General features: G+C 39.9%; 1 protein-coding gene across 1 annotated transcript in view; it reads left to right on the top strand.

Annotated features, from left to right (window-relative positions):
• ENPP6 (ectonucleotide pyrophosphatase/phosphodiesterase 6) overlaps window positions 1–20,613 on the top strand; it is a 156,413-nt gene that overhangs the window by 78,378 nt on the left and 57,422 nt on the right. Inside the window, exon 3 of the mRNA XM_036764529.1 lies at window positions 10,794–10,905. Coding sequence (XP_036620424.1) covers window positions 10,794–10,905 — 112 coding nt within the window. The remainder of the gene's footprint in view (window positions 1–10,793; window positions 10,906–20,613) is intronic.

Here is a 20,613-nt window from a genome sequence, read left to right as displayed (position 1 = left end):
AGCTCCTGAGGTTTTGGATTGCATAAGGTGTCAAAGTTGGCAAAGATGATACCAATGATACTTGGAAAGAGACATCTATGTTCAGGAAGCTTGTTTGAAGAAATACCATTTTATGGGAGCCACCTGGTGGTCTAGAGACAGAGCCAGGCCACCCAGCTTGGAGTATCAAGGAGGCATCAGGATGTAATGGAGAGATCTCTGCACACAGAGACAGGAGATATGAGTTCTACAGCCAGTTCTGTCCCTGATAATTAACCTAAAAACAAGCACTAATATCTATTCACACTTAGAGAGTGATTAAGGTTTCCAAGGGAAGCAGATAAGATAAATAATATTTCCCTTTTTTACATATGAGGAAACTGAGGCACAGAGTAGTCTAGTGATTTGCTCATAATCCCATAGCCAGTAAGTATCAGAGTTGGAGTTCCAAACCAGCTCTGCCAAACTCAAATAGAAACAGATCCCGAGGTGGGGGGTGTTTACATATTGGCTTAGAAAAGCACAAATTAACATTATCTATGTTGTATTTTTGTTTTATTTATTTGGTTAAACATTTCTCAATTACATTTTAATCTGATTCAGGTCTCAGTTGGAAATTTTATGAAAGCTTGGGACCTAGGGTGATGAGTTTGTCATCTGTACAATATTGCCCTCAATGAGAGGATCTCAGAGTTGTAAACAATCTCAGAAGTCTTCTGATCCAATCCCTACCTAAACAAGAACCTAATTTATAACATCTACAACAAATGTCCAAAATTCCTTAGATTGTCTGGAGGCAGCTTTTCTCAGCCTTAGAACTTAGGTAGATAGAGCTAGGATGCTTCTAGTGTTTCCCAGAAGGAAGTCTATGATAATGATAGGGGGAAGAGGAGAAGAAAAAGGAAGAGGAGGGGAGGAAGAGGAAGAGGAGGAGAAAGAAGAGGAAGAGGAGGGGAGGGATAGGAAGAGAAGGAGGAAGAAGATGAAGAGGAGGAGGAAGAGGAAGAGGAGGGGGAAGAGGAAGAGGAGGGGAGGGTGAGGAAGAGGAGGAGGAAGAGGAAGAGGAGGAAAAGGAGGAGGAGTAAAAAAAAAGGAGCTCATACTTATACTGCTTTAAAGTTTGCAAAGCACTTCACATATATTATCTTGTTTGATCCTCACAATAACTCTGTGAGGTGGGTACCATTCAGAGATAGTGAAATTGAGTCTGAGAGAGGTTAAAGTGATTTACCCAGGCTCACACAATTAGTAAGTGTCTGAGGTAGGATTTGAAATCAAATCTTCTCAACCACTCTAGCTGCACTACTACGGAGCTGCCTCTTCAAGGGCAAGAGGGTGGTTCCCTATAAAGTTGACCTGGGCATGGAATGAGAAGAGAGAGCACTGAAGACTCTCCCCAAAGTCTAATTGAAGCTAATGCCTTATTCCAAGGTAGTGTGTGAGATACTGATGTCTGGGTCTATAAAATCCAGACAGCTGAATTCATAGCCAGCTTATCTCGAGCAGAGACCTAGACATCAGGGAGAGAAAGATACACACACATATCACAGAATCAGAAGCCCAGAATGTCAGAAGTAGAAGGAACTTTACAGAGCAGTTTACAGAGAACTTTACAGAGCCTGCTGACTTTACAGATCGGGAAACTGAAACCCAGAGAAGGGAAGTCAGTTACCCAAGGTCACACAGCTGCTTGGTGGAAGACCTGGCTCCAGGGCTTTTCCCATTGTCCCCATTTGCCCCCTTAATCGCTTCAGACTTAGCTTTTGCTCTATTCTGAGCTGCTTCTTTAAATGACAAATTCCTTTTGTTACCACAAATAAAGGATGACTTATACTAAAAATATTATTTCCATCCTTCCATTTGTACTTCATGTCATAATTGCTGTAAAGATGAGGTAGATCTGAGCCTGAGTTATGGATGGATTTTCTCCCTGCAAGTCTTCCCAAATAACAAAGTTCACGGCCAACAATAATAATTTCTCACATTTATTTATGGCTTTAGAGTTCACAAAGACTCTTACATTCATTATCTCATTCATTTCATTTTCCTCCCTTCCTAGTCCTGCCCTATAGTTTAGTATACTGTCCCTTCTAATCCCTTGCCCCTTGCCCCTCATGACTCATCATCCCTATATCATCCCCTGCCCCGCCCCCTCCCCATCAGCTTTCTCTACTCCTGCTGGGATTGTTGAAAAGTCACAAAGGAAATGCCAGGCTTGCAATATCTGATCTCACCTGGCCCCTTACTGCTCTTTCCTTCATTGCCTATGTCAAGGCTTCTCTTCTCAAGCCTCCTCCATCAATTCCTCCCTTTTCCTTCTCCACAGATGTGGACCTGACATAGACCTCACCTCCTTTATCAGGAAAATGGGGGCCATTAATCATGAACTTCCTTTCCTCCCTATTTTAGTGCTCAGATATCCTCAACCTTATTGTCCATTCTCTCTCCTTATCTTTGCCAAAGCCAGTCCTAGCACTTAGTGCCTTTGATTCTCTGCCATAAAATAAGCATTTCCATAACAGATGATTGCCCATGAAACTGTAAATCTATTATGTACAACTTGCTATTCCTTTTAAATATATAATAAAGTTATCATGTAACTTTTTCTTTTTTCTTCTCTCCCTCCCCCCGCCCTAGAGATGGCTACCATTAGACACAAATATATGCATGTGTATATGTATATGTATATATAGTATATGTATATGAATAGGCATATGTACAGGTATAGGCATAGGTATAGGTATATGTACACACACTATATATATTTACACACACACATATACATATATACACATATAAATATACATGTAAAATCATTCTATACATACTTCTATTTGTCGGTTCTTTGTCTGGATGCAGATACTATCTCCCTTCATAGTTAATTTGGGTATTTACAATAGTCAAAATGACTTAGTTACTCAAAGTTGTTCTAAAAACAATATTGTTGTTACTGTATACAACGTCCTCTTGGTTCTGCTCATTTCACTCTTCATTATTTTGGGCAAGTTTATCCATGCTGTTCTAAGATCATTGAGCTCACCATTTCTTATAGCACAGCAGAATTCCATTACGATCATATACCAAAACTCGTGTGGCTTCAGACATCACCCTTCAACTGAAATTTCTCTCTCCAAGGTTACCAATGATCTCAGTTGCTAAATATGATGGCTTATATTCAGTCATTACCTTTCTTGACCTCTGAAATATTTGATACCATAGACCACCTCCCCATCCTGGATAATTTCTCATTCCTGTATTTTCATGATACGATTCTGTCCCGAGTATACCTGTCTGATAATTCTTTCTCACTTTCTTTTGCTGGATCATACTATTAGATTGGTCTAGGTGTCCCTTGATCATCAGTCACATAAGTGCCTAATCAATCATTCAGGTCTTTTTTCCGATAGTATGTGTCCACCAAGCCTCTGACCTGGGTCCTCTTCTTTTCTCTCTCAACATCCTCTGTCTTGGTAATTGTATCATCTTCCATGGGTTTAGTTTTCCTCTCTCCATAGATGACTGCCAGGTTTCTACCTCCTGAACTACAACTCTATATTACCAACTGCCTATTTCATATCTCAAACTGTTTGTCCCCTAGATATCTCCAATTCAACATGGCCAAAATAAAACTCATTGTCTTCCCTCCTAAACTTCCTCCAGACTCCCCTTGGCACATCAAGGACGCCACCATCCTTCAAATTGCCTATGACCCTCTAAGACAGGTAGCACAAAATTTGTCTCTCATTTACAGAGAAAAGGCTTCCAGAGCTTAAACAATTTACCCATGTCTACATAGCTAGAATTCAAACCTACAAAATTTGTCTCTCATTTACAGAGAAAAAGACCAAGGCTTTCAGAGGTTAACCAATCTGCCCATGGCTACAAGCTAGAATTTTAACTTAGACTTTCGAACTACAAGGCTTGAGATTCAGCCTGCAGATTTTGTAGTACCTAGGACACTACGAAGTTAAGGCATTTTCTGCAATATTGTGCTAATTTTAAGGACTGACACTTTTCATTTGGCTCAATAGAACATCTCTTTGTTAAAGAAACATACTAAACAATAATTATTATACAGAGAAGCACAACACAAATGATATGATAATTTAGCTAGATCTTCAAATGTACTAGATTTTAGGTGTTTTGTAAATCATTCCCCATCAATAGATAATCAAGCATTTGTATAATTTTTGTGTCAGGGATATCCTAAGAAAAGTTAACTGAGTTAAGAATTGGATAGGAAATCAGCAATGGGGGCAGATATCAACACCCTCTTAATGGAATGTGATGTTAAACAGAAAGATAAACAAGAAAAATGTTACAAACCTGAATAGAGAGCTAAAGAAATTAGATTTGGCATGTGGAAAGAAATGAAAGGAAAAAGCAAGGAAAATAGTTTCTTTTCAAATATACGTGAATTAGTCACAAAGACAGAACATGTTCCATGATATTTAGGGGTCATAATGCAATATAAATAGTAATCAAAAAGAAAATATGATAAAAAGATGTGGGCTTGTGTGAAAACTAAAAAAAAATTGTTGAAAGTTATGTATGTTAATGAACAAATTATAGAAGAAATAATATATGAATAATAATAATGAAATAATAATGAAAATATTTTAAAACCTATAAAAATTTGTGGGATGCGGCCAAGGCAGTACTTAGATACAAGTTGATATTCCTTAATGTTGATATTAGCATGAAAGAATATAAGAAAATGAGCTGTTTGTAGTTAAAGAAATTAGAAAAATGAACAAAGGATGAATCAGCAAAATAAACAATAAAACAAAATTGAATAAGCAAGAAAAACAAAAAAACTGCTTTTTAAAAGACTAATAATATTAAGCAAATTTAGTATAGAAAAGAGGGAGAAGAAAAAAGGGAAGAAAATGAAATCTGTGAACTATAGCCTGGTAATCTGGGAAATTTCTAGAATATATTTTTTTGTGTGAAGATTGTGAATACCTAGAAAAGGAAGTAAAGATTACAAAGAACCAGCTAGGTAGCATAGTGGGTAGAGCACTGGACTTGGAATCAGGAAGATCCAAGTTCATATGCTTGCTAGCTGTGTGACCTTGGTCAGGTCACTTAACCTCAATTTCCTCAGCATCAAAACAGGGGTGACAATAATAGCAACTACTTTGCAGGGTTGTCGTGAGGATCAAATGAAATAATATTTGTAAAAAGTGCATAGCACAGTCCCTGGCACGTAGTAGGCACTATGTAAATGCTAGCTATTATAATTAACCAACTTAGTTTCATCAAGGACAGGTTAAAATTTCCTTCTTTGATAAGATTACTAAATGGGAAGGTGAAGGAAATGGTGTAGATAGAGTTTATTATCAAATTGTTTGATAAAATTTCTCATGCTATACTTTTAGAAAATATGGAGAAATGCAGACTAGATGGTAGAGATATAGATAGATAGACAGACAGACAGATAGACAGACAGAGATAGAGATAGGTAGATGGATATAGTATAATGTAATATATAATACATAATATATTATATTATACATGAATACATACATAAACATACACACACATATTATAGATACAGCCAAACTCAAAGCATAATTTTCAAAGTTCAACTTGGAAAGAAGTCTCCAGGGGAATGCCCCAGGGCTATGCTTGACTAAATGGTATTTAACATTTTTATCAGTGACTTTGATTAAGGTCATCACTGGCATCTTTACTAAATTTGCAGATGAAGTGAAAGTAGGAGGAGGTAGGGAACATGCAGGATTAAATAATCGGGATTCCCCCCCCCCCCCAAAAAAAACCCCACAAAACAACAACCAAAAAAACTGACCTGAATCTAATAAGATGAAAGAGAATTGAGATAAATCTCAAGTTTTAAATTTGTATATAAAAAGTCCACTTTACGAGATTGAGATAGAGGAGACATGGTTGGATGAATGGGCATTTTTATAGATTGCCAGCTCTGTGTGAATCAACAATGTGAGGGGAACCCAAAAAGCTAATGCATTCTTGAACGGTTTAAATTGAAGCCTGGGGCGGGGGGATGGAGGGGAGTTGGGGGTTGGTGCAGAACCAAGATGCAGAGAAAAGGCAGGGACTCCCTGAGCTCTCCCAAATTCTCCTCTGAAACCCTTTAAATAACACCTCAAAACAAATTCTGGTGTGGCTGAAGCTACAAAAGGACAGGGTGAGGCAATTTTCCAGCCCAAGACAACTTAGAAGGTCAGCAGGAAAGGTCTGTCACACACACTGGGGTTCAGTGCAGGCTGCTCCAGTGCTGGTCACACCATAGAAAAGCAGCAGCAGGCCTTGAGAGCTATTCAACCAGTCATGGAAGCTGTGGTTTCCAGAGCCCTCAGGCTACAGATGGTAGGGAGTTGGACAACTGGTCAGAAGGAGACAACTGGGTCCCTTTAGCGGGATTCTGTGGCATTGCCCATAAACAGATCCAGGTTGCAGTCTTGGGTCACAATCTCAGGATGAGGAGAAACACTAGTATGACAGAGCTTGCAACCACAGCAGAGGGAGGACCCTGATCACAGTTCCAGGGCCGAAGGGCAGGAAAGTAGTAAACACCTCTCCTTAGATCACATCACCTTGGAATAACCGAAGCGTACAGACTCCCAGAACTAGCTCTGAAAACAGCTGTACAACAAACTGGAAGCTTGGGACAATGCCCCCTCCACCCCAGGAGCACAGCCTAACTTTACTATAAAGTTAAAAGTTAAAAAATAGTCTGGAAAAATGATCAAACGAACAAAAACCTGAGCATAGAAAAATTGCTACAGTGACAAGGAAGATCAAAGCACAAACTCAGAAGAAGACAACAAAGTTAAAACTATTATATCCAAAGCCTCAAAGAAAAATGTGAATTGGTCTCATATAAGGGGTTGGTGCTGACCCCGGGCCTGTTAGGACCCTAGCACTTGGCCTGTTTCCTGGGTAAACCAGACAGGCTTAGTAGGAGTGGAACAGCAGGCACCCAGAGGAAGGGCCTCTGTCCTTAGGAAGCCCCTGTACCTACACATGCAGGCAGAGCCTGTCCACGAGGGACACATGAGCCCAGAAGGAGGGACCCAGCTGGCCATTACCTAATGCTCTTGAACCATTCCCTAATGCAGTGCCTTATTACTTTACTTACTGGAACATCTTTGATACTTTATGGGGGACAGCCTGCCTCGTGTCTCATGTAGCCCATGTAGCCTGATACCATATTGCAACATGCCTGAGCATTCTTATGCCCTCGTAGATACTGTAGTGCAACATTCCTCCTCCTACCCATACCACCAACAGATACCGCCTTGCAACAATCTATCCTTCCCATGCCCATGCCGAGACCCATACTGAAACAAAGTGCAACAGTATACCTGTACTGCAACATTGCTATCCTTTCCCACTGCAACATTTCTGGTGTTCCCATGCTGTCATCCTCATACCCATTGGCCACTTGCTTATGCTCACATAGTGCAAACCCTATAAAAATGGATGATTTCTCCCAATAAATCAGAGTTACTTCCACCTTGACTCCCACCTCATTCATTGCGTACCAAGACAGGTCCTTGCCGGTCAAGGACCCCAACAGTCTCAGGCCCAAAGAGAATTCCTGGAAGCACTCGAAAAGGATTTTAAGAATCAAATAAGAGAGGTAGAGGAAAAATTGGGAAAATAAATGACAATGATGCAAGAAAATAAAGGAGGCACAAAAATTGCTGAAGAAAATAACACCTTAAAAAACAGAATAGGCTAAATGACAATGTGCCTCTTTTGCACAAAAATCCATTGAAGAGAAGAACACCTTAAAAAGCAAAAACGGCCTCATGGAAAAAGATCTACAAAAAATTCACTGAAGAAGAGAACTCTTTAAAAAGTAGAATTAACCACATGGAAAAGAAGGTACAAAAGCTTGCTGAAGAAAATAATTCCTTAAAAATTAGAATTGGGCAAGTGGAAACTAATGACTCCATTAAGCCTCAAGAAGCAGTAAAACAAAATCAAAAGACTGAAGAAAAGTAGAAAAAATGTGAACTGTCCCATTGGAAAAGCAACTAACTTGGAAAGAGAATTTTAAAAGTGTTAGACTAACTGAAAGCCATAATTAAAAAAAAGAGCCTAGACATCATCTTTTTTTCCTAGATATCATCTGTCAAGAAATTATCAAAGAAAACTGCCCCAATATCCTAGAACCAGAAGGTAAAATAGAAATCAAAAGAATCCACCAATCACCTACTGAAAGAGCTGCCCAAATGAAAACTGCCAGGAATATCATAGCCAAACAGCAGAGCTTCCAGGTCAAGGAGAAAATATTGTGAACAGCCAGAAACAAACAATTTAAATATCATGGAACCACAGTTAGGAGCAGACGGCTTAGAATATGATATTCCGGAGGGCAAAGGAGCTAGGATTACAATCAAGAATCACCTACCCAGTAAAACTGAGTATAATCCTTCAGGGGGAAATGGAACATTCACTGAAATAGAGGACTTTTAAACATTTCTAATGAAAACCCTAATGCTGAATTGAAAATTTGTTGTTTAAACACAAGATTCAAGAGAATCATAAAAAGGTAAACAGGAAAGGGAAATCTTAAGGGATCCAATAAGGTTAAAGTGCTTTCCTTCCTACATGGGAAGATGATACAAAATTTCTCATTATTTGGGCAGGTAGATAGAGTACATATAGAGGATAGTATACATATATAGGTGTGAGTTTAATATGATGGAATGATCTCTAAAAAATAGAATGAAGGAGTGAGAAAATGGAATGCGCTCAGAGAAGAGGGAAGGGAGAGGGAGAATGGGGTAAGTTATCTCACATCAAAGAAGTACAAAAAAACTTTTACAGTGGAGGGGAAAATGGGGGAGGTGGTGAGGGGAGCACTTGAGCCTTACTGTCATTGGAATTGTCTCAAAGAGGGAATAACATACATACTCAGTTGGGCATAGAAATCTATCTTATCCTATAGAAAGTAGGAGGGGAAGGAGATAAGAGAAAGGGGAAGGTGCTGATGGAAGTGGGGGTGGGGCAGATTGGGAGAAGTGGTAGAAGCAAAAATTTTGCAGATGGACAGGGTAAAAGGAAAGAGAAAGTAGAATGAACAGGGAAAAATAGGATAGAATGAGATACCCAGTAATCATAATTGTGAAAAAAATTTATAACAAGTTTCTCTGATAAAGGCCTCATTTCTCAAACATATAGAGATGAGTCAAATTTAGAAAAATAAGAACCATTTCTTAATTGATAAATGGTCAAAAGGCTATGGACAGTTTTCAGACAAAGTAATCAAAGCTATCTATAGTCATATAAAAAAATACTCTAAATTGCTAAATTGCTGAGAAATGCAAGCAAAACAACTTGGAGGTACCATCCCACAATTATAAGATTGGTTAATATGCCAGAAAAGGAAAATGACAAATGTTGCAGGGGATGTGGGAAAATTGAGACACTGATGCATTGTAGAGTTGTGAACTAATTCAACCATTCTGTAGAGGAGAGCAATTTGGAATAATGTCCAAAGGGCTATAAAACCATGCATACCCTTTGACCCAGCAGTACCACTGCTAGGTCTGTATCCCCAAGAGATTAAAAAAAGAAAGAAAAGGGATCTATGTGTATAAAGATATTTATAGTAGCTCTTTTAAAGGTGGCAAAGAATTGGAAATTGAGGGGATGCCCAACAGTTGAGGAATGGCTGAACAAGTTGTGGTATGTGGTTGTGAGGGAATATTATTGTCCTATAAGAAATGATGAGCAGGATGCTCTGAGAAAAACCTGAAAAGACTTATATGAACTGATGCAAAGAGAAATGAGCATAACCAGGAGAACATCAGACACAGTGACAGCAATATTGTAAGATGATCAGCTGTGAATGACAGCTATTCTCAGCAATACAATGATGCAAGATAATTCTGAAGAACTTAAAATGCTATCCATTCCCAGAGAAAGAAATAATGGAGTCATATGAATATAGATCAAAGAATACTTTTCTTTTACTTTATTTTTCTTGGGTTTTTTTGGTCTGTGTTTTCTTTCACAACATGGGTGACAAAAATGGAAATAGCTTTTGTATGACTGTACATGTATAACATATATCAAATTGCTTGCCTTCTCAATGAGAAGGGAGGGAAAGGAGGAAGGGAAAGAATCTGGAAAGCAATTTTTTCAAAAAATTAAAGTTAAAAATTGTTTTTACATGTAATTGAGGAAAAATAAAGTATTAAATAAATTTAAAGAAATAAAGATAAGACTACCCTGTTAACAATAGAAACTTCTTTGCTCAGTCTAATCACAGGTACCATTATGAACTCCATATCCTATACCAATAATTTTGAAGATACTAGAGTGGAAGGAATTATTAAACCCCTATTTTGTACACAGACACAGACACAGACACACACACACACACCCTCCACTCCAACAGCTACCAAGTAACAAGGTCAATAATAAAAAAAATGATAACATTGCCAACTAGGTTCCTAAATGCTGGCTATTACCCCAAAACAAGGTCATATGAGGAATTAATGGTACACTCAAGACTGGAACTCATGTCTTAGTCTAATGTTCTTTCATGAAACCAGGCTGCCTCCTCATGTTGTTGTTTGGAGGCAACCAGTGTTAAGTGACTTGCCCAGGGTGACACAGCTAGTACATGAGGCTGTGGGGCTGGTCCTCTATCCACTGGACCGCCTAGCTACCCCCTTCTTCCTCATTTTGAGAATATTAATGTGGTTTTCATATTAACGATAATCATAGCCCTTGCTAAATGCTCATACAGCTGAGTCACACAGAGTTAAAGAAAGTAATCATGTATTATCTTTTTTTTTTTTTCTCCTTAGGCTGTGAGGTTGAAATCCTTGGTGTCAGACCTTCTTACTGTCTAGAATATAAAAATGTCCCAACGGATACCGATTTCGCCAATGCAATCAGTAATGCCCTTGACTCTTTCAAGTAAGTGCCCCCGATTCTAGTTACTCCATGGTCTGTCCTCAAACAAGAAACAAGAAACATGAAACAAGATCAGCATAAGATCAGAAGATTTGTGTAGATAAAGAGTTGTCTAGGAGAAGGCAGTGAACTCTTGAAGTGGACAAGCATTTATTAAGCACCGATCATGTGCCCAGCACTGTGCTAAATGCTAGGGATACAAAAAAAGGTGAAAAAAAAATCTCTGCCCTCACGATTTAATGGGAGACACGACATGCAAATAAATATGTACGAATAAAATACATTCAGGATAAATTCGAAATAATCTCAGAAAGAAGACACTAAGATTGAGGAAGATTAAGGAGGACTGGGAAAGACTTCTTGAAGAAGGCTGGACTTTAAATGAGAAGTCTTTCTCATCCCCCCCCCCCCCAGTTCCAATGCCTTCACTCTGTTAATTATTTCCTATTGATTCTGTATATTGCTTGCTTTGTATATATTTCTTCGCTTATTGTCTCCTCCTGGGATTGTAAGCTCCTTTAGGGCAGGGATTGTCTTTTGCTTCTGTTTGTATCTGCAGCACTTACAACAGTGCCTGGCACATAGTAGGTGCTTAATAAGTATTGATCAATTGATTGACTGATCCACTTGAAGGATGCCAAGGAAGCCAGGAGGCAGAGATGGCAGCTTAAAGTGACAGCTGTTTCTGTAAATAAATGGGGACAATTAGAGTCAGATCAGAATGGTCTTTGTAAATTCACATAAGACATATAGACAGACAAGGTAGAGGACAGGGAAAAAGACAGATAGACAAGATCTATGGGTGCTTGAGTTTCCTTATATATGTTATAGGAAGGAAAAGGAAGCAGGAACCTTGAGCAGTAAATTCTTTTCCCATGCCTACAATTGCCTTTACTAACCCTTCCAGGGTTGTTGGGAAATTATTAGAGTACTTCCATACAACCAAAGTGGGAAGAAGAGGTTTTCTTAGGGAGGCCTGGTCTCTGATTCAGAAGATATCCTGACTTTGAAGCACAGGACCTAGAATATTCACCACCATACCTGGTGAAGTATAGCCCCAAGTTTGGGGGAGGAGGGAGGCCAGGAATTCCACTAAAAATGATTTTTCAAGACCATCCGCTAAAGTCTCATGCCTTTTGGCAACATAAATATGACCCTGGGATCTTGATGGCTATGCCTTCCAGTGGAGCAAAGGCTCTGGCAGATTCTACCAAGCTTGAAGAGCTTGAGATGCTAGCACTGATGGCAGACTATGTATCCATCATCTTAGTACCGGCCTGACTAAATTAAAAGTTTCATTGCCACCAGATAGAGGATGGTTTGGACTATAGCCACTTTACACATGGTAGAGTGATTATAAGCCATATTAGCTGGGAGGGACTCTCTAAGCATCCTGTCTAAACTGAGAGCCAGGCATTAAGCAGAACCAGAAAGGGAGACGAAGTTAGTGACCTTTCTTAGACCTTTGACTACGTATCAATCATTGGCCACAAGTGAGATCATCTGGGATGCAACAGCCCCATAATTCTTAACAAATGTCTACTAACAGCCACCAAATCCTAGAGAAGTCCTGTGACCTCAAAAGCTCTCAGTGAAGGTATGCTTCTATCTCTTATCTGGCTCTCATTATTGGACAAAGTATCTACAACAGAGACACTTGTTCATTGGTAGTTTTGGAACAGCTTCCTCTGGCCAATCCAATCCTCTGACCAGTTTTTCCTTGTTTTCTTCCATTGTCTTTCCAAAGACAGTAAGGTCATTCAAGAATTAACACATTTCCAGACAGTTCATGTCTCTAACCTACCTTTTCCAAAAACTATTTGAAGAGTGGCAAGTGGGCATTCCTGAGTATATACAGGCAAACTGGCAGAATCCAGGTGGGCAGATAATGGCTAAATTGTTCTCCTCTGCTTTAGTGTGATATCAACTCATTATTGAAAATCATCGAATGCTTGGTGGATAGCCTAAGGCATCTTCAATCCCTGGCATATTGTAATTGTCTTGTTCAAAGTCCAGTTGTCTACAGGGAATGGGGAGGGAAACAAGAATAAAGTGCCTACTATGTGCCAGGCACTGTGCTCTGTGATTTATAAATATTCTCTCCTGTGAACCTCACAACAATTCAGGAAGGTAGATACTATTATTGTCCCCTTTTTTTATTGGTGAGAAAATGGAGGCAGATGGCAGTTAAGTGACTTGCCCAAGGTCTCATAGTTAGTACCTGAGGCCAGATCTTAACCCAGATCCTCCTGACTTCAGGCACAGAACTCTATTTACCTTGTCACCTAGCTGCCTATTCATATTTTATTTGGTGATTCTTCCACCACACCATAACGATAGGTAGATGTTGCTGGATGCTGTGTGGATATCAATTACCAGCAGATCTTTCAGATGGTTTCTGAGATCTTCCATCACTGATAGGGGAATCTGCTGAGATTGCTGAGATCATGAGGTTGATTTTGTGGGTTACTTCTTGGGCACATTCCACATCCCATGTCCCATGAGAAGAAACTTGTCTTCTATACTTCTCCCTTGGTTGATCCTTCCATCCTTCATAAAGGTACCAGGGAATAACCATGTCAGTTTTCTATGATCTACCCCTGACCTCGAGAAAGCAGTAAGTCTTATGAGGTCCTCTGGCATTACTTATTTCCAACGATCTTCTTTTCAGTTCTTACATAGGATATATAGATGTTCAAATTCACTGTCCAGGTATCAAGTCCCAGATTTCTTCTTGTGGTATTCTGCTAATGCTTAAAATAGATGGGAAATGGCCCCAGTCAATGCTGGTACTCCAGAGATGTTTGCTGCATCTGGAGCTCTCAAAGCCAAAGCATCCATGTTCCTGTTGACAAGAACTTCCAGAAGAATCTTGAGATTCGTGCTGATATAACCCAAATATGGATGATTCTTATCACCTATAGAGCCCTGAACTCTTCATAGGCTTTAAAGTTTTTTTCCTGAATGTCTCTTGGAGAACAATTGGAATACAAGAGACCTACCATCCAGCACAGTAGGACACTTTACGTCTTTGACCTTCTGAACTATTTCTGCATGAAGACCTGTGAGTCTTGTGGAATAGACCCAGAAACCACTGGTGATAGTGTCTTCACCTTCATCTTCAAGGTCTAAATAATCTCTGTCCCTGGCTCAATTCTCATTTCTCAAAGCAATTCTAGTGGATGTCAGCTTCTGCTAAACCATGTCTCCATTATCTTCTCAAATGCAATCCAGCATGCACTTGTCCATCCAGACCACAGCCAGGGTAGAAAATAGCTCCACCCCTTTCCTGGTTCTTGGCTGGTAGCATCCTTACATGACTGTTATGACCTCTTATCTTCTCCTCTGCTCCTCCTCCAGGTAGAATGCTCTTGTATTACTTTACTGTGTAGCACACTGTGATCCAATCAATTTGTATAAATATAGATTGTGATTTTCACTATATTTTAATGACAGAAAATTCTACTTTCTATGGCACAAATGCTGGACTTAGCATTAGGAGAAACCTGGGTTCCTATCCTGCATCTTGATAGTGACTAGTTGTGTGACCTTGGACAAATCAGTTTACCTCTCTTCAACCTCAGTTTCCTCATCTGTAAAATGGAGATAATAGTACCTATATTACTTTCTGTTCAGACTTGTTGTAAGGATCAATTGAGATAATTATGTAATGGATTTTGGAAACCTGAAAGCACTGTTATGAATATAGTAATAATATTTATAATTAGTAGTAAGTCAAGTTGTAGATGTTATAATAAAAGCGCAAAATCTCTTATAGGTAATAATAATAAAAATGATTACTGTTCACATTGATATGGAATTTTAAGTTTTACAAAGTACTTTTTTTTTTGGAGCGGGGAAGGCAAGGCAATTGGGTTAAGTGACTTGCCCAAGGTCACATAGCTAGTAAGTGTCAAGGGTCTAAGGTTGGATTTGAACTCATGTCCTCCTGATTCCAGGGCCAGGGCTCTATTCACTGCTCCACCTAGCTGCCCCAAAATGTTTTTCTTACAACGCCCATAAGTGATAGATGAGGCTCAGAGGAGCATAGACCGCTAATTTATAGCCAGAACACTAATCCAGAAGCTTCTGGGTCCTAAGACCAATGTTCTTTCCACTCAACCCTATTACATAGGAAACACAATTTTCAAACATATGGCAACATATTTTCAAGCTTGTCCTTGGGCACCCAAATGCCTCATCCTAGTACGTCATTGATGGGTTCTTTTTGTGTGGTTATGATAATCCAAGGTCTCATTCACTGATCTAAGGATCATGTTAGGCAACAACCATTTGTTATGTGGTTACAATGTGCCAGGCACTGTGCTCAACTCTGGCTTTGCAAATACAACCAAAAAAGAGACAGTTCCCTACTTTTGAGGAACTCATATCCTAAAGGCAGCTAAGTGTCACAGGGGCATAGAGTGATGGACTTGGCATTAAGAAGACATGAATTCAAAACCTGCCTTACTTAACCACAGGATGGTAGGAAAGTCACTCTGTATTTGTTAGCCTCAGTTTCCTCATCTGTGAAATGAGGAAATTGAGACTCTCTGTCTAGCATAATCTATATATCTTTATCTTCACAGTCATTTCTGCATGAGGGTTTAAGTGCCTACTACTAATAGTAACTACTTCAAAGGGCTGTTGTGAGGACCAATGAAATAACATGTGTAAGGCTCTTCACAAGCCTTAAAACAATCTATATCTCCATCTCCATCTATATATATTTTATACCTATCTATATCCCCATGGATATTTATCTCATGTATCTACCTGTATCTATATCTACATCTGTATCTATACTATATCTCATATATCTATCTATATCTCCATTCCCATTGATACATGTAATATCTATCTATATTCCATATCATCTATTAGTTTCCATAGATCTATTTCATATCTATATCTTACATCATCTATCAGTATCTATATCTCCATCTATATATGTATTTCATATCTATCCATACCTATTTCATATCATCTATCAGTATCTATATATCTATTTCATATCTATCTTATATCCATCTTCTATCTATCAGTATCTACATTTCCACCTCTATATCTGTTTCATATCAATCTGTATCTCTATACATCTCTTACCTCTACTTTGCTAGCTAGTACTAGAGAAAGAAGCTGAAATGGGGGAGAGGGAGATGAACCCCTGATGCTGGGGCACATTTTTAAAGCCCAGAAAGCCAGAAATCGAGTTAGGAGGGGCCACAAAATGGAGGCAACAAGTCAGGATTGTGCTGGTAAATTTTTAAAACTTTTTAATTTTTAAAATTAAAACAATCTTTATTCTAGGAAGGGAAATGTACCCACAGCACACGTTTAACTTTAATCTGCATTATTAAAATTTTCTCCATCATTTTCTTAAATCTAGACAATCAACAAAACAATAAATCAAGCCCTGAGGTGTAGATGCTCACGCTGAAGATTTAACAATCAGCGTGAACTGGCATACCACTGCCTCAGAGGGAACTCATGAACAGGAAAAAGCGGCTACCCTGGCAGAGGACTAGTCCAAAAGATGGTTGGATGTTCCGGGGTGAGGAGGACTCCGGCACTGAGGAAATTTCCAGGATGAGAGGGTAACAGAGTCATGGTTTTGAAATCCAGAATATTAGGAGCAGAGCAAGGAGGGGAAAGATTAGATATGAAAATGGTTTTAAAATGCACAAGATGCTAATGATCAGCTAGTTCAACAACCCCTTCGGTTCTCACGGACGAGGAAAATGAAGCCCATAGGTAGAAGTAATCTGTATAAGGTCACATGACTAATCAATGATGCTTTTGAGGTCTCTTTTTCCATCATACCGGGTTGCCTCCCATAGGTAGCAAAATGAAAAATGGAAGAAAAATGGATGTTTTTCCTACAGCACGTGGCAAAAATCATAAAAGTCACGCAAACCTAGCTTCCCTACATCCTGCTAGAATATTATACTTCAACCTGATTGATGAAAGCTGAGTTGAATGGGCATTAAATATACCTAATAAATATAGTTTGGACTCTGTCTCCAAACAGTGATGCTTTATAACACACCAATGATGCCTGTCTCCTAGCCAAGTCTGAAAGTTTACAATAGTCACCATCAACATGCCCTCGTGTCAGAGTCTCATAACTACTGACTGTCAGGCTCTAACCTGGGACTTCTGCCCTGGGTGCTCCTTTAAAATAAATAGGGAAAGGCAGAGAAACTGTTCTCAGCCATGCATCTGTCACTGATTTTTTGGCACAAGATATTATTTCTCAAATCTTTCAGTATTTTTTGTGCCCAAGACCTCAGGTAGCTCATAGGTCAGCCGTGTATGAAAGACTTTCCTAAGGAAACAACCATTCAGAGAGAAGTATAAATTCAGTCAGACAAGGGAGAACTGCCCAGGAATATCACACCCCATTATTGCTGTCTTACTTTGCCACAGAGAGACCTCACCTGGTTCCATTTATTTCCATCCTGTTACCACAATCATAAGGGTAACCAGGCGGTTCAGTGGATAAAAGCGCCAGGCCTAGAGTCAGGCAAGACCTGAGTTCAAATCTAACCTCCGACACTTACTAGTTGTGTGATCCTGGGTAAGTCACTTAACCCTGTTTGCCTCAGTTTCTTTGTCTGTAAAATGAGTTGGAGAAGGAAATGGCAAACCACTGCAGTATTTTTGCCAAGAAAACCCAAAACAGAGCTGGGAGTCAGGGGAAACAGGAAAGAGTATGAGGCTTTTATCCTTTCTATGGGAGTTCTTAACCTGGAGTACATGAATTTTTAAATTTCTACTATATTATATTATAGTTTGTACATATTATATACAACTATATTTGTATAGCTGTTTCCTTTGTTATCTATATATTTATTTTTATACATTTTAAAAATTAATTATTTTGAAAAGGGGTCCATAGGTTTCACCAGAATGCGAGAGTGGTCCATGACACACAAAGGGCTAAGATCCTCTGTTCTTTAGGGCTAGTCCTTAAGGACAAGTTCCAAGAGATCTCAGTATTGTGAAAAGAGCCCTTGGTGGGGATGGAACTAGAAATCTTGGGTTTAAGCCTACCTCTTCCACTTATTGGCTGCGTCCTTCCATTTCCCTCAGTTTCAGTTTTCTCATCTGTAAAATGAGGGATATTATGATGACCTCTTGGTTATTGTGAAGAAAGAAACTGGTAAATCTTAACGGGCTGTAGACATGGGTTGTTATTATTCTACTCTTCCAGTCAAACTGGCGGAATATTTGCATCTCTCCCCAGTCAAATTAAACTTAGTTTGTAGATTGAAAAAATACAGTTCTCTCTCTCTCTCTCTCTCTCTCTCTCTCTCTCTCTCTCTCTCTCTCTCCTTCGCTCTCTCTCTCTCTTCGTCTCTCTCACTCCTTCTCTCTCTCTCTTTCTCTCTCTCACTCCTTCTCTCCGTCTCTGTCTCTCTCTATATATATATGTGTGTGTCTGTCTCTCTCCGTCTCTTTCTTCTCCCTTTCTCTTCTCTCTCCACCTCTCTGTGTCTCTCTGTCTCTGTTTTTCTCTTTCTCTGTCTGTCTATTCTCTCTGTCCCTCTCTGTTTCTCTCTCTCTCTGTGTCTCTGTCTCTCTTTGTCTCTGTCTGTCTGTCTGTCTCTCGTTAAGGAATGCCTCAAATTTATTGCCTTACACATTTACGGAAGCAACAAAGCCAGAGCCCAGGGCTGGATGCCATTGTCTCAACTCCATTTATTCCCGACTAGACCCAGGTCACACACCCCTGGTTTACATTCCTGACCTGCCACAAAATCCAATAGGTCTCCCCACAGGGGGACCTGCTCTCTTAGCATATGCTGGGTTGAGGCCCAACAGGATATGCTTTTCATTTTTATACTTGTAAGTCCTCACACTACCCTACCCCTTCCCTACTCCAACCTGCCTCCCCTAGAAGAACCAGGAACCATGGGAATAGGGCTGATTTTACAGTCAGAGATTCTGGGTTCAAGTCCCAACCTTGCGCAACCTAGGGCAAGTCACTTAACTCTTGTTGGCCTCAGTTTCCTAAACTATAAAATGAGGTTGGACTAAATGGCCTCCAGAGCTCTAAATCTGTGTTCCTGTGACCCCTGCATGCAGCGGTTGCTTAATAAATGCTTGTTTACCCGAATCGAGTGAGTTTGAAGCTCTCTGTGGCTTTGTCCCTGTCTGTTGCATAGATGACAGTCTTTGGTAGTCTCTTGAAGCTTGCCCTGGCTCTGAGATGACCAGTCTCATCAAGATCCCGGGTGTCTGGGAATGTTCTGATGTTGTGTTCTGCTGCTCTGGTTTCCATCACTGCCACCAGGAAATGATGGGAAGCAGCTGGCCCCCAGGCGGCTGGCTGAGTTCCACCCTTGGCTTCCTTCAACAGCTGCTCTCTGCTCTGCTGTGTTACTCTGTGAGAGAATGGCCTACCTGCTTCCCACAGCTGTGCCATCCAAGCCCCTCACAAAAAGAGCTCTCTCCTCTTCACAAAGAAGGCGAGTGACAGGCTTGGTGGAGTTGGCTGATTAGCCTGTGCAGAATGTAGCAGCCTGTCTAAGAACGAAGCTATTATATATATATATATATATATATATATATATATATATATTAGTATTATACAATAATTGTATTAGACTTATTTGTCAGATAAAACGGTCAGTCAAGATGATGTGCAAAGCCCTTTTAGGCTCTAAGTTTCTGGGGATCTGTAATTCAATCAGGACAGCTATAGGTGATGCAGTGGATAGAGCGCTGGGCCTAGAGTCAGGAAGACTCATCTTTATGAGTTCAAATCCAGCCTCAGATACTTACTAGCTGTGGAACCCTGGGAAAGTCACTTTGCCCTGTTTGCCTCAGTTTCCTCATCTGTAAAATGATCTGGAGAAGGAAATGGCAAACCACTCCAGTATCCAGTATCCAAATGGCGTCACAAAGAGTCAGACACAAGTGAAATGACTGAGCAATAGTGATCTTATCCTTCTCACTGTATTCTATGATATGAGGAGGATAGAACCCAGCCTTGGCAGTAAATGTCCAAGAGACAAGGGAAAGCATCATGAGAAGCAGAAGAAGTGGGTTTGAATCCTGGCTTTGCCTCTTGCCACCTGTGTGACCTTGGGCGATCACTACACCTCTGGGCCTCACTCTCCTCATTTATGAAATCAGAATGCTAGACTCAATGATGTCTAAAGACCCTTTCAGCTCTAAAGCTGACCTTACGTGTTCCACAGACGGCTCTGGCTATTTGTTTCCACATAGGCCCAGCACCACACTGGCCCCACAAGGCAGTGTAGTGCGGCAGAAACAGTACTGGGCCGGCTGTCAGGAGAACAGGGGTCCGAATCCCAACTCTGCCCCATTCCCAGCTGGGTGACTCTGGGAAAGCCCCTCAACTTCCTGAGTCTGCTTCCTCATTTGTATGGCTATGGATGATAATAAGCACCTACCACCAACCTCATAGGTTTATTGTAAGGGATGTGTTCATAGAAATGAGTTGTTATTAGACTTATCATTTTATGCACGAGTATACAATTCAAGAGACACCATGGAGTTCTGCCTGTGAAAGCATATTTTTTGCCCTCCCATTTGCTGCAGACACATGGTGCTTGGGAAGGGAGGGGCAATCCTCTCCATTAACACATTAGTGGAGATTATTTTATCATATTAACTAGATATCACAATTGTACAACCTTGGATGGCAATAATAATACTATTAATTAATAATACTATTAA

This window comes from Trichosurus vulpecula, chromosome 6 (assembly GCF_011100635.1).
Source record: "Trichosurus vulpecula isolate mTriVul1 chromosome 6, mTriVul1.pri, whole genome shotgun sequence".
Lineage (NCBI taxonomy): Eukaryota > Metazoa > Chordata > Mammalia > Diprotodontia > Phalangeridae > Trichosurus > Trichosurus vulpecula.
Note: the sequence above shows the minus strand (reverse complement) of the source record. Positions and strands in the feature narration are given on the sequence as shown.